Source organism: Salvelinus alpinus, chromosome 28 (assembly GCF_045679555.1).
Source record: "Salvelinus alpinus chromosome 28, SLU_Salpinus.1, whole genome shotgun sequence".
NCBI classification, from domain to species: domain Eukaryota; kingdom Metazoa; phylum Chordata; class Actinopteri; order Salmoniformes; family Salmonidae; genus Salvelinus; species Salvelinus alpinus.
The window spans coordinates 33,766,509-33,780,377 of NC_092113.1; the positions used below are offsets into that span (position 1 = coordinate 33,766,509).

The 13,869-nt window shown below is 42.3% G+C and overlaps 1 protein-coding gene across 2 annotated transcripts in view; it reads left to right on the forward strand.

The window, feature by feature from the left end:
- c1galt1la (core 1 synthase, glycoprotein-N-acetylgalactosamine 3-beta-galactosyltransferase 1, like a) overlaps positions 1 to 13,869 on the forward strand; it is an 18,796-nt gene continuing 4,927 nt past the window's right edge. The window contains exons 1-5 of one of the 2 annotated variants that reach the window (XM_071373391.1): positions 1 to 303; positions 2,557 to 2,707; positions 8,126 to 8,279; positions 8,549 to 8,710; positions 8,929 to 9,431. In XM_071373391.1, coding sequence (XP_071229492.1) covers positions 2,627 to 2,707; positions 8,126 to 8,279; positions 8,549 to 8,710; positions 8,929 to 9,431 — 900 coding nt within the window. In that variant the 5' untranslated portion in view covers positions 1 to 303; positions 2,557 to 2,626. Of the gene's footprint in view, positions 304 to 760; positions 1,018 to 2,556; positions 2,708 to 8,125; positions 8,280 to 8,548; positions 8,711 to 8,928; positions 9,432 to 13,869 lie in introns of those variants that run through there. The other variant, XM_071373392.1, reaches the window with a different exon arrangement.

The window sequence follows — 13,869 nt, forward strand, 5'->3', positions numbered from 1 at the left end:
TAGGAGCGTGGTTTCGGGAAGGAGGCGGGCTCTTAGGTCAAACGCGATACACTGTAATGCTTAAACATGTGGATTTTACAGTGCCGTTAGTCATGCTGTCGTTTATTTTCTGAGCGGTTGTGTACATAAAGACCTTTACAAACTTCAATACTGGACTGACCCACTGTGTGATGGTGTAACGTTATATGCCGTCCTCTAGTCTCGAAATTCATCAATTCATTGTAGGCTAGGTTGCACTCTCAATGTGGAGGTTGCTTTCCATCTTCTCGTCAACAAACTCTGGTCTCTGGTCAACAAACACAGGTAATTATTATATTTTGGGACACAATAACTGATGATAAAATGTATTGACGGGGAAAGATGATAGCGGTAACACGCGTCACTGTTATGTTGTCGTGGTGGTCTCTGTAACATTGTATCAATGTATCTTCTCCAGTCATTAGGACTAGTCCAAATTCTCCCCCACCAGGAGATTTAGGCTAGTGAAGACACGGGGTAGCTTGCAAACTGTAGTATACAATGTTACCATTGTGTCATTGTGTTTAGACATGTTTTTCAGTGCAGTACAGCAGGCAGCAGAGGGGGTACAGACAGTGTAACCTAGTCTGTCTGTTAAGGGGTTATATAAGCTTGGCCTATTTAGTGTAAATAATTAACTTCCTGGTCCATGATTAGAGGTCTCTAACCTCCATATGTGCTAAAGTGAGCTTGTTTATCTGAAAACTAAGGGTCTCTGTATTTCCATTGCACGTCTGAAATGTCTTTTGAAATTTAACTTCTAGTCAATGGACCGGATTCTAGTAAACTGGCCACTCCTGTTTGCGTTTTCACTCTTGTAGTTTCACTCTCATCTAAAATAAATTAATCCATCAAGAGCATACACCTGGGTGATAAGATTGCATGGACTCAAGTTTCCCGTACTGGGCATATTCCATTGCTATCGGCCAACTGGTTTCTCTAGACGAAGACTACAGAAAAGCAAGGTTCCTGACACACCTCCAGTGTGTACTTTCACAGGTAGTTGGGCTGAGCTGTCACGAGTCATGCAAAACAAACAATTTACTACTTAAAGGGCAGTTCCGCCACTTTTCAACAATTCATTATCTTCAGCACAATACCAGTTTATACATATGTGAACATTTTGCATTTCTATGATCTGTGTTTAAAAAGATGTGAAGAAAGTTCCTCAAAAATTATTCTCTGAGACATCACAGGGCAGGGTTAAAAGTAAGAAAATCACTGTTATTGAAATACTTAACTTTTTGGGGATGGGGGCAGCATTCAGAATTTTGGATGAAAAGCGTGCCCAAAGTAAACTGCCTGCTACTCAGGCCCAGAAGCTACGATATGCATATAATTGGTCGATTTGGATAGAAAACACACAAAAGTTTCCAAAACTGTTAAAATAATGTCTGTGTGTAAAAACCAGAGTAAAAACATGATAAAAATCCATCCAGGAAGTGGGATTTTTTTAGGTTTGTAGTTTTCTATTGAATGCCATTACAGTATCCATTCACTTAGGACTCAAATTGCACTTCCTATGGCTTCCACTAGATGTCAACAGTCTTTAGAAATTGTTTCAGGCTTGTATTCTGAAAAATGAGGGAGTAAGACCACTCTGAATGAGTGAACCCTGCAGTGTCCCAGAGGTTTTTCATGCGCACGACCGAGAGCGCACCTTTCTTGTTTACCTTTTATATGGACGACGTTATTGTCCGGTTGAAATATTATCGATTATTTAGGCTTAAAACAACCAGAGGATTGATTATAAACATCGTTTGACATGTTTCTACAAACTTTACGGATACTATTTGGATTTTTCGTCTGCATGTTGTGACTACCTTTGAGCCTGTGGATTACTGAACAAACGCGCAAACAAAACTGAGGTTTTTGGATATAAAGAGGGACTTTATCGAACAAAACAAACATTTATTGAGTAAATGGGAGTCTTGTGAGTGCATCCATATGAAGATCATCAAAGGTAAGTGATTCATTTTATCGCTATTTCTGACTTGTGTAACTCCTCTACTAAACTGGTAACTGTTTGTAATGATTTGTCCACTGGGCGCTGTTCTCAGATAATCGCATGGTACGCTTTCGCGGTAAAGCCTTTTTGAAATCTGACACCGTGGTTGGATTAACAAGAAGTTAATCTTTAAACCGATATATAACACTTGTATGTATTATGAATGTTTAGAATGAGTATTTCTGTTTTTGAATTTGGCGCTCTGCAATTTCACTGGATGTTGGCCACAGACCCTAGTGAGGTTAAACTTTTGATGATGTCATCGGGTAAAACTTTTTAATTTGAATTTTTTCTACAAAATGTAGAAATGTACCGTTTTCACATACTTTATGTGCACACTGGCATTGTGCTGGAGAGTTGGAAAATGATGTTTAAAAGTGGTGGAGTTGTCCTTTAAACCATTCAGACATTTATGATTAACGATCAGTTGGTTTCTGGCTACGTGAAGGAAACTTTTTTTGAAATTATTGTTGCTTCTAGGTGGTTATCTTGTCTGCCTATTCATCCCTACTGTTCTCTTTCAATCTCAGACAGAGATGCTGTGATCATAGTGACAAGGAGGAACTACTAGAGACGAGGAGAGGGAGGGAGGAGGTCACCATGAAAGGCCTGAGTGGCTCCAGATGCTGCTTCTACATGGGTTTCTTAGTGGGAACCCTCAGCCTGTACTTCCTGCGCCAGGTGGGTTAAAGGGAAATGGAAACACTAGGCTTCAGAACACCAGCTAACTGTAACTGTAAATCGCCATATTGGCATTGTTGCATCATCTGTAGGAGAGTTTTGGAATTCCTGAATTTACTGAGACCATGACCTCTGCGTACATTAATGAGCGTTATTTGCTGGTGTCAAACCATAAATGAAAACATAATACATATTTTGAAAGCTGAGAAACAGCCCTTTCAAACGACATAACATGCAATACAGATGTAGGATCTTAATTTGAGCTAGTTTGCTACAGCAGGAAATTTGAATTATTATGTGGATTATAATTAATGAAACATTTTTGTAGGGGTTGACACATTTTATGTTAGGGCAAATCAAGTCTGAACATTTTAAGTGGAAATTACACACTTTAGAAGCCCTTTTAAACTTTGAATACACTACAAGTTTGCAGGAAAATTCTCATCAACAAAAGTGATCAAACTAAGATCCTACATATGTAACAGCACATCAATCAAATGGTAATCAGTCAAGAAAAAACACCTGTGAAAATGCGTAACGTATATGCTTTTTCCCCAAACAACTGCCATTTACACAACTTCCTAATAAATTTAAAGAAAAAAGCATACTGATAATTTGAAATCATGATAGTGATAGCTTTTACTGTGAATGAGTTACAGACGTTTCACTGACTTGTTACACTATTATTGCACTGTCCATGCAACTTATTATGTGACATGTTAAGCACATTTTAACTCCTGAACTTATTTAGGCTTGCCATAACAAAGGGGTTGAATAAATAATTGACTCAAGAAATTTCAGGTGTTCATTTTTAATTAGTAAAACATTCTAAAAACATAATTCCGCTATATCGAGATATGTAGCTATGTAGTTACCTAGCTAGCTATATAGGGATGATACATTTTACAGGTAAAATAGCAATCCTGCAGCAGCCCTCTCTTCTGTATGACTGGCTAGCTAGCAAGCTAGCTTCATATCTTAACTTAATTACTAGCCAGTTCATGTTATCTAGGTCTAGCTCATACCTAATGAAAAATGCTCTTCAAAATGTCAAGTATGAGTATTTTATTTTGTACAGTTATCAATGAAAACATTTACATCAAAAAGACAAGACAGGAGAAAAGCTAAATCAATTAGGCTAGCTAGCTACCTTGCCTCGTTTTATCTGATTGTCTACTCGGCTTGTTATCAACATTTCATTTCACAGACTTAAATTGGAAATGTAAATATTATAATTACCAACATAACTAATTGTATACAGTTTCTTAAATGTAATTGTCTTGCTCTAAATGACAGAGCATTCGAAGTTATGAGAAACCTTTCAGGTCCACTAGAAGCAAGGCGCCTCCTGGTGGCAGGATTCACTTTCAGTCTCTGTGCCAAAACTCACAATTTTCTCACTACTATCAATGTTTACTAAGGCACTTCAACATAGCACACCCATACCTCTAAGAAACATTGTTCAAGATCAGAAGACAAAAAATAAAGATGTTTAAATGTTACAAGCCCATATTTAGTATTAGTGGATTGAATACATCTCTTTGTTTAGCTTTACTTCCTGAAGTGTTTCCAATATTCTAGTGGCTCTATAGCCCTGTAATTAGTATTCATGTAGCCCTATACAGCTGTAATTACTATTCAAGTAGCCCTACCTACAGTTGAAGTCGGAGGTTTACATACACCTTAGCCAAATATATTTAAACTCAGTTTTTCACAATTCCTGACATTTAATCTTAGTAAAAATTCCCTGTCTTAGGTCAGTTAGGATCACCACTTTATTTTGAGAATGTGAAACATCAGAATAATAGCAGAGAGAATTATTGATTTCAGCTTTTATTTCTTTCATCACATTCCCAGTGGGTCAGAAGTTCACATACACTCAATTAGTATTTGGTAGCATTGCCTTTAAATTGTTTAACTTGGGTCAAATGTTTCAGGTAGCCTTCCACAAGCTTCCCACAATAAGTTGGGTGAATGTTTTCCCATTCCTCCTGACAGAGCTGGTGTAACTGAGTCAGGTTTGTAGGCCTCCTTGCTCACACACACTTTTTCAGTTTTGCCCACACATTTTCTATGGATTTGAGGTCAGGGCATTGTGATGGCCACTCCAATAACTTGACTTTGTTGTCCTTAAGCCATTTTGCCACAACTTTGGACGTATGCTTGGGGTCATTGTCCATTTGGAAGACCCATTTGCGACCAAGCTTTAACTTCCTGACTGATGTCTTGAGATGTTGCTTCAATATATCCATATAATTGTCCTCCTCATGATGCCATCTATTTTGTGAAAGTGCACCAGTCCCTCCTGCAGCAAAGCACCCCCACAACATGATGCTGCTACCCCCGTGCTTCACGGTTGGGATGGTGTTCTTCGGCTTACAAGCCTCCCCCTTTTTCCTACAAAAATAACGATGGTCATTATGGCCAAACAGTTCTATTTTTGTTTCATCAGACCAGAGGACATTTCTCCAAAAAGTATGATCTTTGTCCCCATGTGCAGTTGCAAACTGTAGTCTGGCTTTTTTATGGTGGTTTTGGAGCAGTGGCTTCTTCCTTGCTGAGTGGCCTTTCAGATTATGTCGATATAGGACTTGTTTTACTGTGGATATAGATACTTTTGTACCTATTTCCTCCAGCATCTTCACATGGTCCTTTGCTGTTGTTTTGGGATTGCTTTGAACTTTTGCACCAAAGTACGTTCATCTCCAGGAGACAGAACGCGTCTCCTTCCTGAGCGGTATGACGGCTGTGTGGGCCCATGATGTTTATGCTTGCGTACTATTGTTTGTACAGATGAACGTGGTACCTTCAGGGCTTTTGGAAATTGCTCCCAAGGATGAACCAGACTTGTGGAGGTCTACAATAATTTTTCTGAGCTCTTGGCTGATTTCTTTAGATTTTCCCATGATGTCAAGTAAAGAGGCACTGAGTTTGAAGGTAGGCCTTGAAATACATCCACAGGTACACATCCAATTTACTCAAATTATGTAAATTAGCAGAAGCTTCTAAAGCCATGACATCATTTTCTGGAATTTTCCAAACTATTTAAAGGCACATTCAACTTAGTGTATGTAAACTTCTGACCCACTGGAATTGTGATACAGTGAATTATAAATGAAATCATCTGTCTGTAAACATTGTTGGAAAAATGACTTGTGTCATGCACAAAGTGGATGTCCTAACCGACTTGCCAGAACTATAGTTTGTTGACAAGAAATTTGTGTGAGTGGTTGAAAAACGAGTTTTAATGACTCCAACCATATGTAAACTTCCGACTTCAACTGTATACACTTGTAATTACTCTTCAGGTAACTATAAAGACCTGTAATTACCCTAAAGGTAGCCCTATACACCTGTAATTACTATTCAGGTAGCCCAATACACCTGCAATTAATTTTCAGGGAGCCATATAAACATGTAATTAATATTCAGGGAGCCATACCTATACACCTGTAATTACTAGTCAGGTTGCCCTACCTATACACCTATAATTACTAGTCAGGTAGCCATACCTATACACCTGTAAATGCCAGTCAGGTAGCCATACCTATACACCTGTAATTACTAGTCATGTAATCTTACCTATACACCTGTAATTACTAGTCAGGTAGCCCTACCTATACACCTGTAATTACTAGTCAGGTAGCCATACCTATACACCTATAATTACTAGTCAGGTAATCTTACCTATACACCTGTAATTACTAGTCAGGTAGCCATACCTATACACCTGTAATTACTAGTCGGGTAGCCATACCTATACACCTGCAATTACTAGTCAGGTAGCCATACCTATACACCTGCAATTACTAGTCAGGTAGCCATACCTATACACCTGTAATTACTAGTCAGGTAGCCATACCTGTACACCTGTAATTACTAGTCATGTAGCCATACCTATACACCTGTAATTACTAGTCAGGTAGCCATACCTATACACCTGTAATTACTAGTCAGGTAGCCATACCTATACACATGTAATTACTAGTCAGCTAGCCATACCTATACACCTCTAATTACTAGTCAGGTAGCCATACCTATACACCTGTAATTACTAGTCAGGTAGCCATACCTATACACCTGTAATTACTAGTCAGGTAGCCCTACCTATACACCTCTAATTACTAGTGAGGTAGCCATACCTATACACCTATAATTACTAGTCATGTAATCTTACCTATACACCTGTAATTACTACTGAGGTAGCCATACCTATACACCTATAATTACTAGTGAGGTAGCCATACCTATACACCTGTAATTACTAGTCAGCTAGCCATACCTATACACCTGTAATTACTAGTCAGGTAGCCATACCTATACACCTGTAATTACTAGTCAGGTAGCCATACCTATTCACCTGTAATTACTAGTGAGGTAGCCATACACCTGTAATTACTAGTCAGGTAGCCCTACACCTGTAATTACTAGTCAGGTAGCCCTACCTATACACCTGTAATTGCCATTCAGGTATTCATGCCTATACACCTGTAATTGCCATTCAGGTAGCCATACCTATACACCTGTAATTGCCAGTCAGGTAGCCATACCTATACACCTGAATTACTAGTCAGGTAGCCATACCTATACACCTGTAATTACTAGTCAGGTAGCCCTACCTATACACCTGTAATTACTAGTCAGCTAGCCATACCTATACACCTGTAATTACTAGTCAGCTAGCCATACCTATACACCTGTAATTACTAGTCAGCTAGCCATACCTATACACCTGTAATTACTAGTCAGGTAGCCCTACCTATACACCTGTAATTACTAGTCAGCTAGCCATACCTATACACCTGTAATTACTAGTCAGCTAGCCATACCTATACACCTGTAATTACTAGTCGGGTAGCCATACCTATACACCTGTAATTACTAGTCGGGTAGCCATACCTATACACCTGTAATAACTAGTCAGGTAGCCATACCTATACACCTGTAATTACTAGTCAGGTAGCCATACTTATACACCTGTAATTACTCTTCAGGTAGCCATACCTATACACCTGTAATTACTAGTCAGGTAGCCATACCTATACACCTGTAATTACTCTTCAGGTAGCCATACCTATACACCTGTAATTACTCTTCAGGTAGCCATACCTATACACCTGTAATTACTCGCCAGGTAGCCCTACACCTGTAATTACTCGTCAGGTGGCCCTACACCTGTAATTACTCGTCAGGTGGCCCTACACCTGTAATTACTCGTCAGGTAGCCCTACCTATACACCTGTAATTGCCATTCAGGTAGCCCTACCTATATACCTGTAATTACGGTACTCTCTCCTTGCATTGTTGTTACTGTTGACTGTACCTACTGTATTTTGTATGCCTGCTATGGTATTATGATGTTATCAGTCAGTAAACTTAGTTGAACTTGAATCACGTCATCTTTATTTGTAAAAACAGGTGTGGTTCGATATGAGCATGGAGCCCGCTGTGCTGGGAGAGGGCCAGGACAGCTCAGTAGCAGCGTTGTCGAAGGAGAGACAGGCTAGTGACAGTAATATCTGGAGGATGGAAGGAGCAACCCTCATCAACCTCAACCACCCACACCACACAGGTATACAGGCCCAATAAGACACAGGGCCTCTTCAGGTTAAAGGAAATTAACTTCCTCTGAAGTTTCTCATAACTCTGTGTGGAAGTATGAAAGGTGTGTGTTGTGTATTTTAATATAGAAAATAGATCTCTTTGCTGCCACAAAGACACTTCATTATTGAAATAGGCTCTTTCCAAAACATCCATACATCTCCCCATAGAAATATGAATACTATACAGTGTCTCTCTTCCATCAATTAAAGTTGTTTCTAATTTGGCTATGGTTTTCAGGTGAGGACAGTCACGTGGCAGATGAGCTGTACCGGAAGGTGCGCATCCTGTGCTGGGTGATGACTGGTCCCAGTAACCTGCAGACCAAGGCCCGCCACGTAAAGGCCACCTGGAGCCGCCACTGCAACGTGGTGGTCTTCATGAGCTCTATCGACGACCCAGGTAGGTACCCAGCCAGGTAGCCTAGAGGGCAGAGAGGCGGGCTGGTTCAAGGGTGGCCGGTTCGAATCCCATGACCAACGGTAAAAATCTGGTTAAAAGTATCCTAGATGCTGTCTCCTGCTGTTGTGCCCTTGAGCAAGGCACTTAACCCTAACTGCTCTCGATCCAGTGTTGGTGAAATGTAGGAAAATGGGCAATAAAGCATTCTTCTTCTCCAGACTTCCCCACAGTGGGGCTCGGCACGGGGGAGGGCCGCGACCAGCTTTACTGGAAGACCATCCGGGCCTTCCACTACGCCCTGGAGCATCATGGGAATGATGCCGACTGGTTCCTCAAGGCGGACGATGACACCTTCGTAGTGGTGGACAACCTCCGCTGGGTCCTGTCCAATCACACGCCCGAGGAGCCCCTCTACTTTGGCAAGCGCTTCAAGCCCTACGCAAAGCAGGGGTACATGAGTGGCGGAGCAGGATATGTGTTGAGTAAAGAAGCTCTCAGGAGGTTCGTGGAGGGGTTCAAGACCAAGGTGTGTACCCATACCACCTCTGTGGAGGACTTGGCTCTGGGACAGTGTCTGGAGAAGATGGGTGTTCTGGCTATGGACTCGAGGGATACTCTGCAACGGGAGACGTTTCATCCGTTTGTTCCCGAGCATCATCTGACAGGGAAGTTCTCCAAGAGCTTCTGGTACTGGAGCTACTGCTACTACCCCATCGTAGAGGTCTGTCCTTTTGTTGTTACTTGTTGGCTTTCAGTTTCACAGATTATTCAAGTGGAACTGACAGCGTTTTAACTACTTTGCAGATATGAAACAAATAGACAATCATAATATCAGTCAAAAATATCAAATTCCCAGTTTATGCTACAAAACAAACTTTATAAGAGGTTTTAAGAATAGGGTCTATTTGATTCAACATTCCAAGCTAAAAACACAGAGCTTAACATTGGTTAGATAGCTAGCTAGCTGTTAGGAGGATGTCATGTCATTGGAGGAGTGGGTGAGTGACTGGCTTATTCCCCACATATCATTTTTCGGTTGCTATACACAGCTAGTGATGCAGGTGTCATTTGGTTAGCTAGCAAGAACTTGAACGACTGTTGTCCAGTTAGCATATCTCTTGTGTTCGCAAATTCACTCTGGCTATTTACCCCAATTTCAGAGCAATCTCGTCTGAGTGCGCCAGGGCGCAGAATAACTGATGAATTTAGCAACACCCGCTGAATATGACCGATGTCAGTAAACATAGGCAAAATAATAGCTAGTCACGAACGCTCCAGATAACATTTAAACAAGGTGCAGAAGGATGAGTAGGCTACAATTCCCTATTGTTTATCAGTGCAATTTTTATGGCCAACTACCTGAAAAAGTTTGAGAGGGTTTATCAAATGTTCCTTCGTTAAATTTTAGCCCAACTTGACCTGGCTAGCATTAGTTCTTGAGCTTGTTGTTGTTGATGTGCATAACTGAGGGAGAGCGAGCCTACCTTTTCATGGTTGTTTGATCAATGGGACTGTACAGTTCCCAAATGTTAGAGGACTGTGATATTGACATATTTGCAGAAATCCATTCAGGTGTATTTTGTGGCTTTTGGCAAATGTGTTCTAATGATCTAAAGTTGCGCAGTTGCAATGATGAATGTGAATGATGACAAATGCACCTCCGCTTTCCCACTCTATATTGCTATAGAATTTTCACAAATTCCATAGTATACATAACACATGGAAACTATGTTTGATGTATTTGCTACTATTCCCCCTATTCCGCCCCAGCCATTACCATGAGCCCGTCCTCCGCAATTAAGGTGCCACCAACCTCCTGTGACACCAAGTGTTTTTGGTCTATTAAAGGGTGCGGGTAGTGCATCTTTTGACCAGGGCATCAGTCTTACACAAACCCTGTTGGTGCAATAAATGGTATATTTACATTTATTTTCAATGAACAAACGGCCTGAATATAAACTACATATTATGTAAAGGATATCTCACAGTGAATGACAATATTAATGAATGTTGGTTCTACTTCATACCTTTCAGATCGTCAGTATCGTTGGAAGTGTGGATTATATCCCTCGTGCTCCGTGCAGGTCCAGTAATAATAACAACAAAGTCACGCCGGTGACGTGACAGCGTGGGAGGACGTCCTCCCACGGTTCATATAAAACCGTACCTCAGACCACACACGGTCTCTTATTTCTTCTTGCAAAATTAGCTTAGCCATATCACGCAAGTTGACTGCTCCACTGCTCCCGTTGTTTTGGGATTGCATCTTCCCAGGTAGCGCTACGATAAGCTAAACTCTATGTGAGTTGTGTGTACTGTCGGTCTGTCACCAACAGCCTGTGACCTGTGGGTCAGAGCGCGAAATTCGCCCTCCAAGGCTGTGTGACAGGTCTCTCCTACCTATCCCTTTTATCTGAGGATATCGGGCTTCCTTGTCTTGTGCGGATTTAGCCCACCTGCTAGGGTGTGTGTGTTGGCCACCGCACTCTGATGCTAACCTTGTCAAGATATCCTCCACTGCTGTGCTCATTATCGAGGCCACGACTATTTAAAACTCAAACTGGTCACTTCCCGAGATAACCGCGTCCAGAAAGGTTGTTAGCCTAGTCAGCTATAAGACGTGAGATTCGGATTGCCTCCCCTAGGCATCCCTCTCCCCTGGTGCACTATATTACCAAAAGTATGTGGACACATTGTCATGCTGAAATAGGAAAGGGCCTTCGCTAAACTGTTGCCAAAAAGTCGGAAGCACAGAATCTTCTACAATGTCATTGTATGCTGTAGTGTTAAGATTTCCCTTCACTGGAACTAAGGGGCCTAGCCCAAATCATGAAAAATAGCCCCAGACCATTATTCCTCCTCCAAAATGTACAGTTGGCCCCGTGCATTGGGGCAGGTAGTGTTTTCCTGGCATCAGCCAAACCCGGATTTGTCCTTCGGACTGCCAGATGGTTCAGCTACTCATTGGACCCTATGATCACTCGGCTACGCATGCCTCTCCCTAATGTCAATATGCCTTGTCCATTGCTGTTTTGGTTATTGATTATTGCCTTATTTCACTGTAGAGCCTCCAGCCCTGCTCAATATGCCTCAGCTAACCCTCTTGTCTCACCTCCCACAATGCAGTAACCTCACCTGGTTTAATTGATGTCTCTAGAGACAATACCTCTCTCATCGTCACTCAATGCCTAGTTTTACCTCCACTGTATTCACATCCTACCATACCTTTGTCTGTACATTATGCCTTGAATCTATTCTACCGCGCCCAGAAACCTGCTCCTTTTACTCTCTGTTCTGAAAGTACTAGACGACCAGTTCTTATAGCCTTTAGCCGTACCCTTATCATACTCCTCCTCTGCTCCTCTGGTGATGTAGAGGTTAATCCAGGCCCTGCAGTGCCTAGCTCCACTCCCATTCCCCAGGTGCTCTCATTTGTTGGCTTTTGTAACCGTAAAAGCCTTCGTTTCATGCATGTTAACATTAGAAGCCTCCTCCCTAAGTTTGTTTTATTCGCTGCTTTAGCACACTCTGCCAACCCGGATGTCCTAGTTGTGTCTGAATCCTGGCTTAGGAAGGCCACCAAAAACCCTGAAATTTCCATCCCTAACTATAACATTTTCCGACAAGATAGAACTGCCAAAGGGGGCAGAGTTAGCCTACAGAGTTCTGTCTTACTATTCAGGTCTGTGCCAAAACAATGAGCTTCTACTTTTAAAAATCCACCTTTCCAGGAACAAGTCTCTCACTGTTGCCGCTTGCTATAGACCAGCTTCTGCCCCCAGCTGTGCCCTGGACACCATATGTGAATTGATTGCCCCCCATCTATCTTCAGAGCTCGTGCTGTAAGGTGACCTAAACTGGGACATGCTTAACACTCCGGCCATCCTACAATCTAAGCTTGATGCCCTCAATCTCACACAAATGATCAATGAACCTACCAGATACAACCCCAAATCTGTAAACACAGGCACCCTCATAGATATCATCCTAACCAACCTGCCCTCCAAATACACCTCTGCTGTCTTCAACCAGGATCTCAGCGATCACTGGCTCATTGCTTGCGTCCGTAATGGGTCTGCGGTCAAACGACCACCCCTCATCACTGTCAAACGCTCCCTTAAACACTACAGTGAGCAGGCCTTTCTAATCGACCTGGCACAGGTATCCTGGAAGGATATTGACCTCACTAATTTGATGAATCAGTATATTACATAAGAAATATTTCATATTTCATAGTTTTTTTCCTTCACATTCTGAGCTGAGAGAACACTGCATCACCATGATGCTGGGCATGCATGGCTGTTTCTCTTGTGGAGCTGAACTACAAGTAGAAGATGGTCATGACCTGTGCCCCGCCTTCCTAGGCATTGGCCACCTGCGTGAGGCCCTTACTGACCCCTGCATTAACTGCACCATCCTTCCTGTGAAGGTGAGGGAAGTGTGGCTAGCCAGAGTTGAGGGCCTGGTTTTCACAGATAATTTACCAGTGTCCGGCGTTGTTCGCCAGGACCCACCCAGGGCCACCAAAAGAGGGAAATCCCACAAAACCGATGGTGCCCCCTTGGTGAAAAAGTCAAAAAAATAAGAGCCTCACTCGGAATGTCAATTCCCTATCCTCTGAGATAGAGCAGCTAAACATGATTTTGCCTTCCTTCGAGCCCCCTGAGTCGGGGCCCTATAGCACTCCCTCCAGAGGACTCAGATAGCCTTGATGATGACCTGCTTTCCACTCGGGCATCCCACCGGCACTTTACTCACCAGGATGATGAAAAGCCCAACATGGCGAAGGGGGTGCCAACTAGTGTTGTGGACCCATTAAGCATCTACGCTAAAGATAGGTCAAAGGAGACATTCCGAGGCTCTGATCACACTGAAGAAAGCTCTGATTTACTACGCGCTGTCCTGTCCTGTGTACTGCCTTAGCTAGGCTAGAGCTTGAGGACCCTCAAGCCACAGCCCCTGCAGCTAACCTGTTCTTTAAGAAGGCCGCAGCAGCTACACCATTCAGTGTGCTACTTTCACCGGCTTATCTTATGGAGCTTCAGAGATGCTGGGCCGACCTGCGGGCTCTCGCCCACCATGGCAAGGATAGTACGATGCTATCTGCCATGTGCGATGCAAAACAACATGGGCTGGACCATATGCCTAAAGTGGGTGAA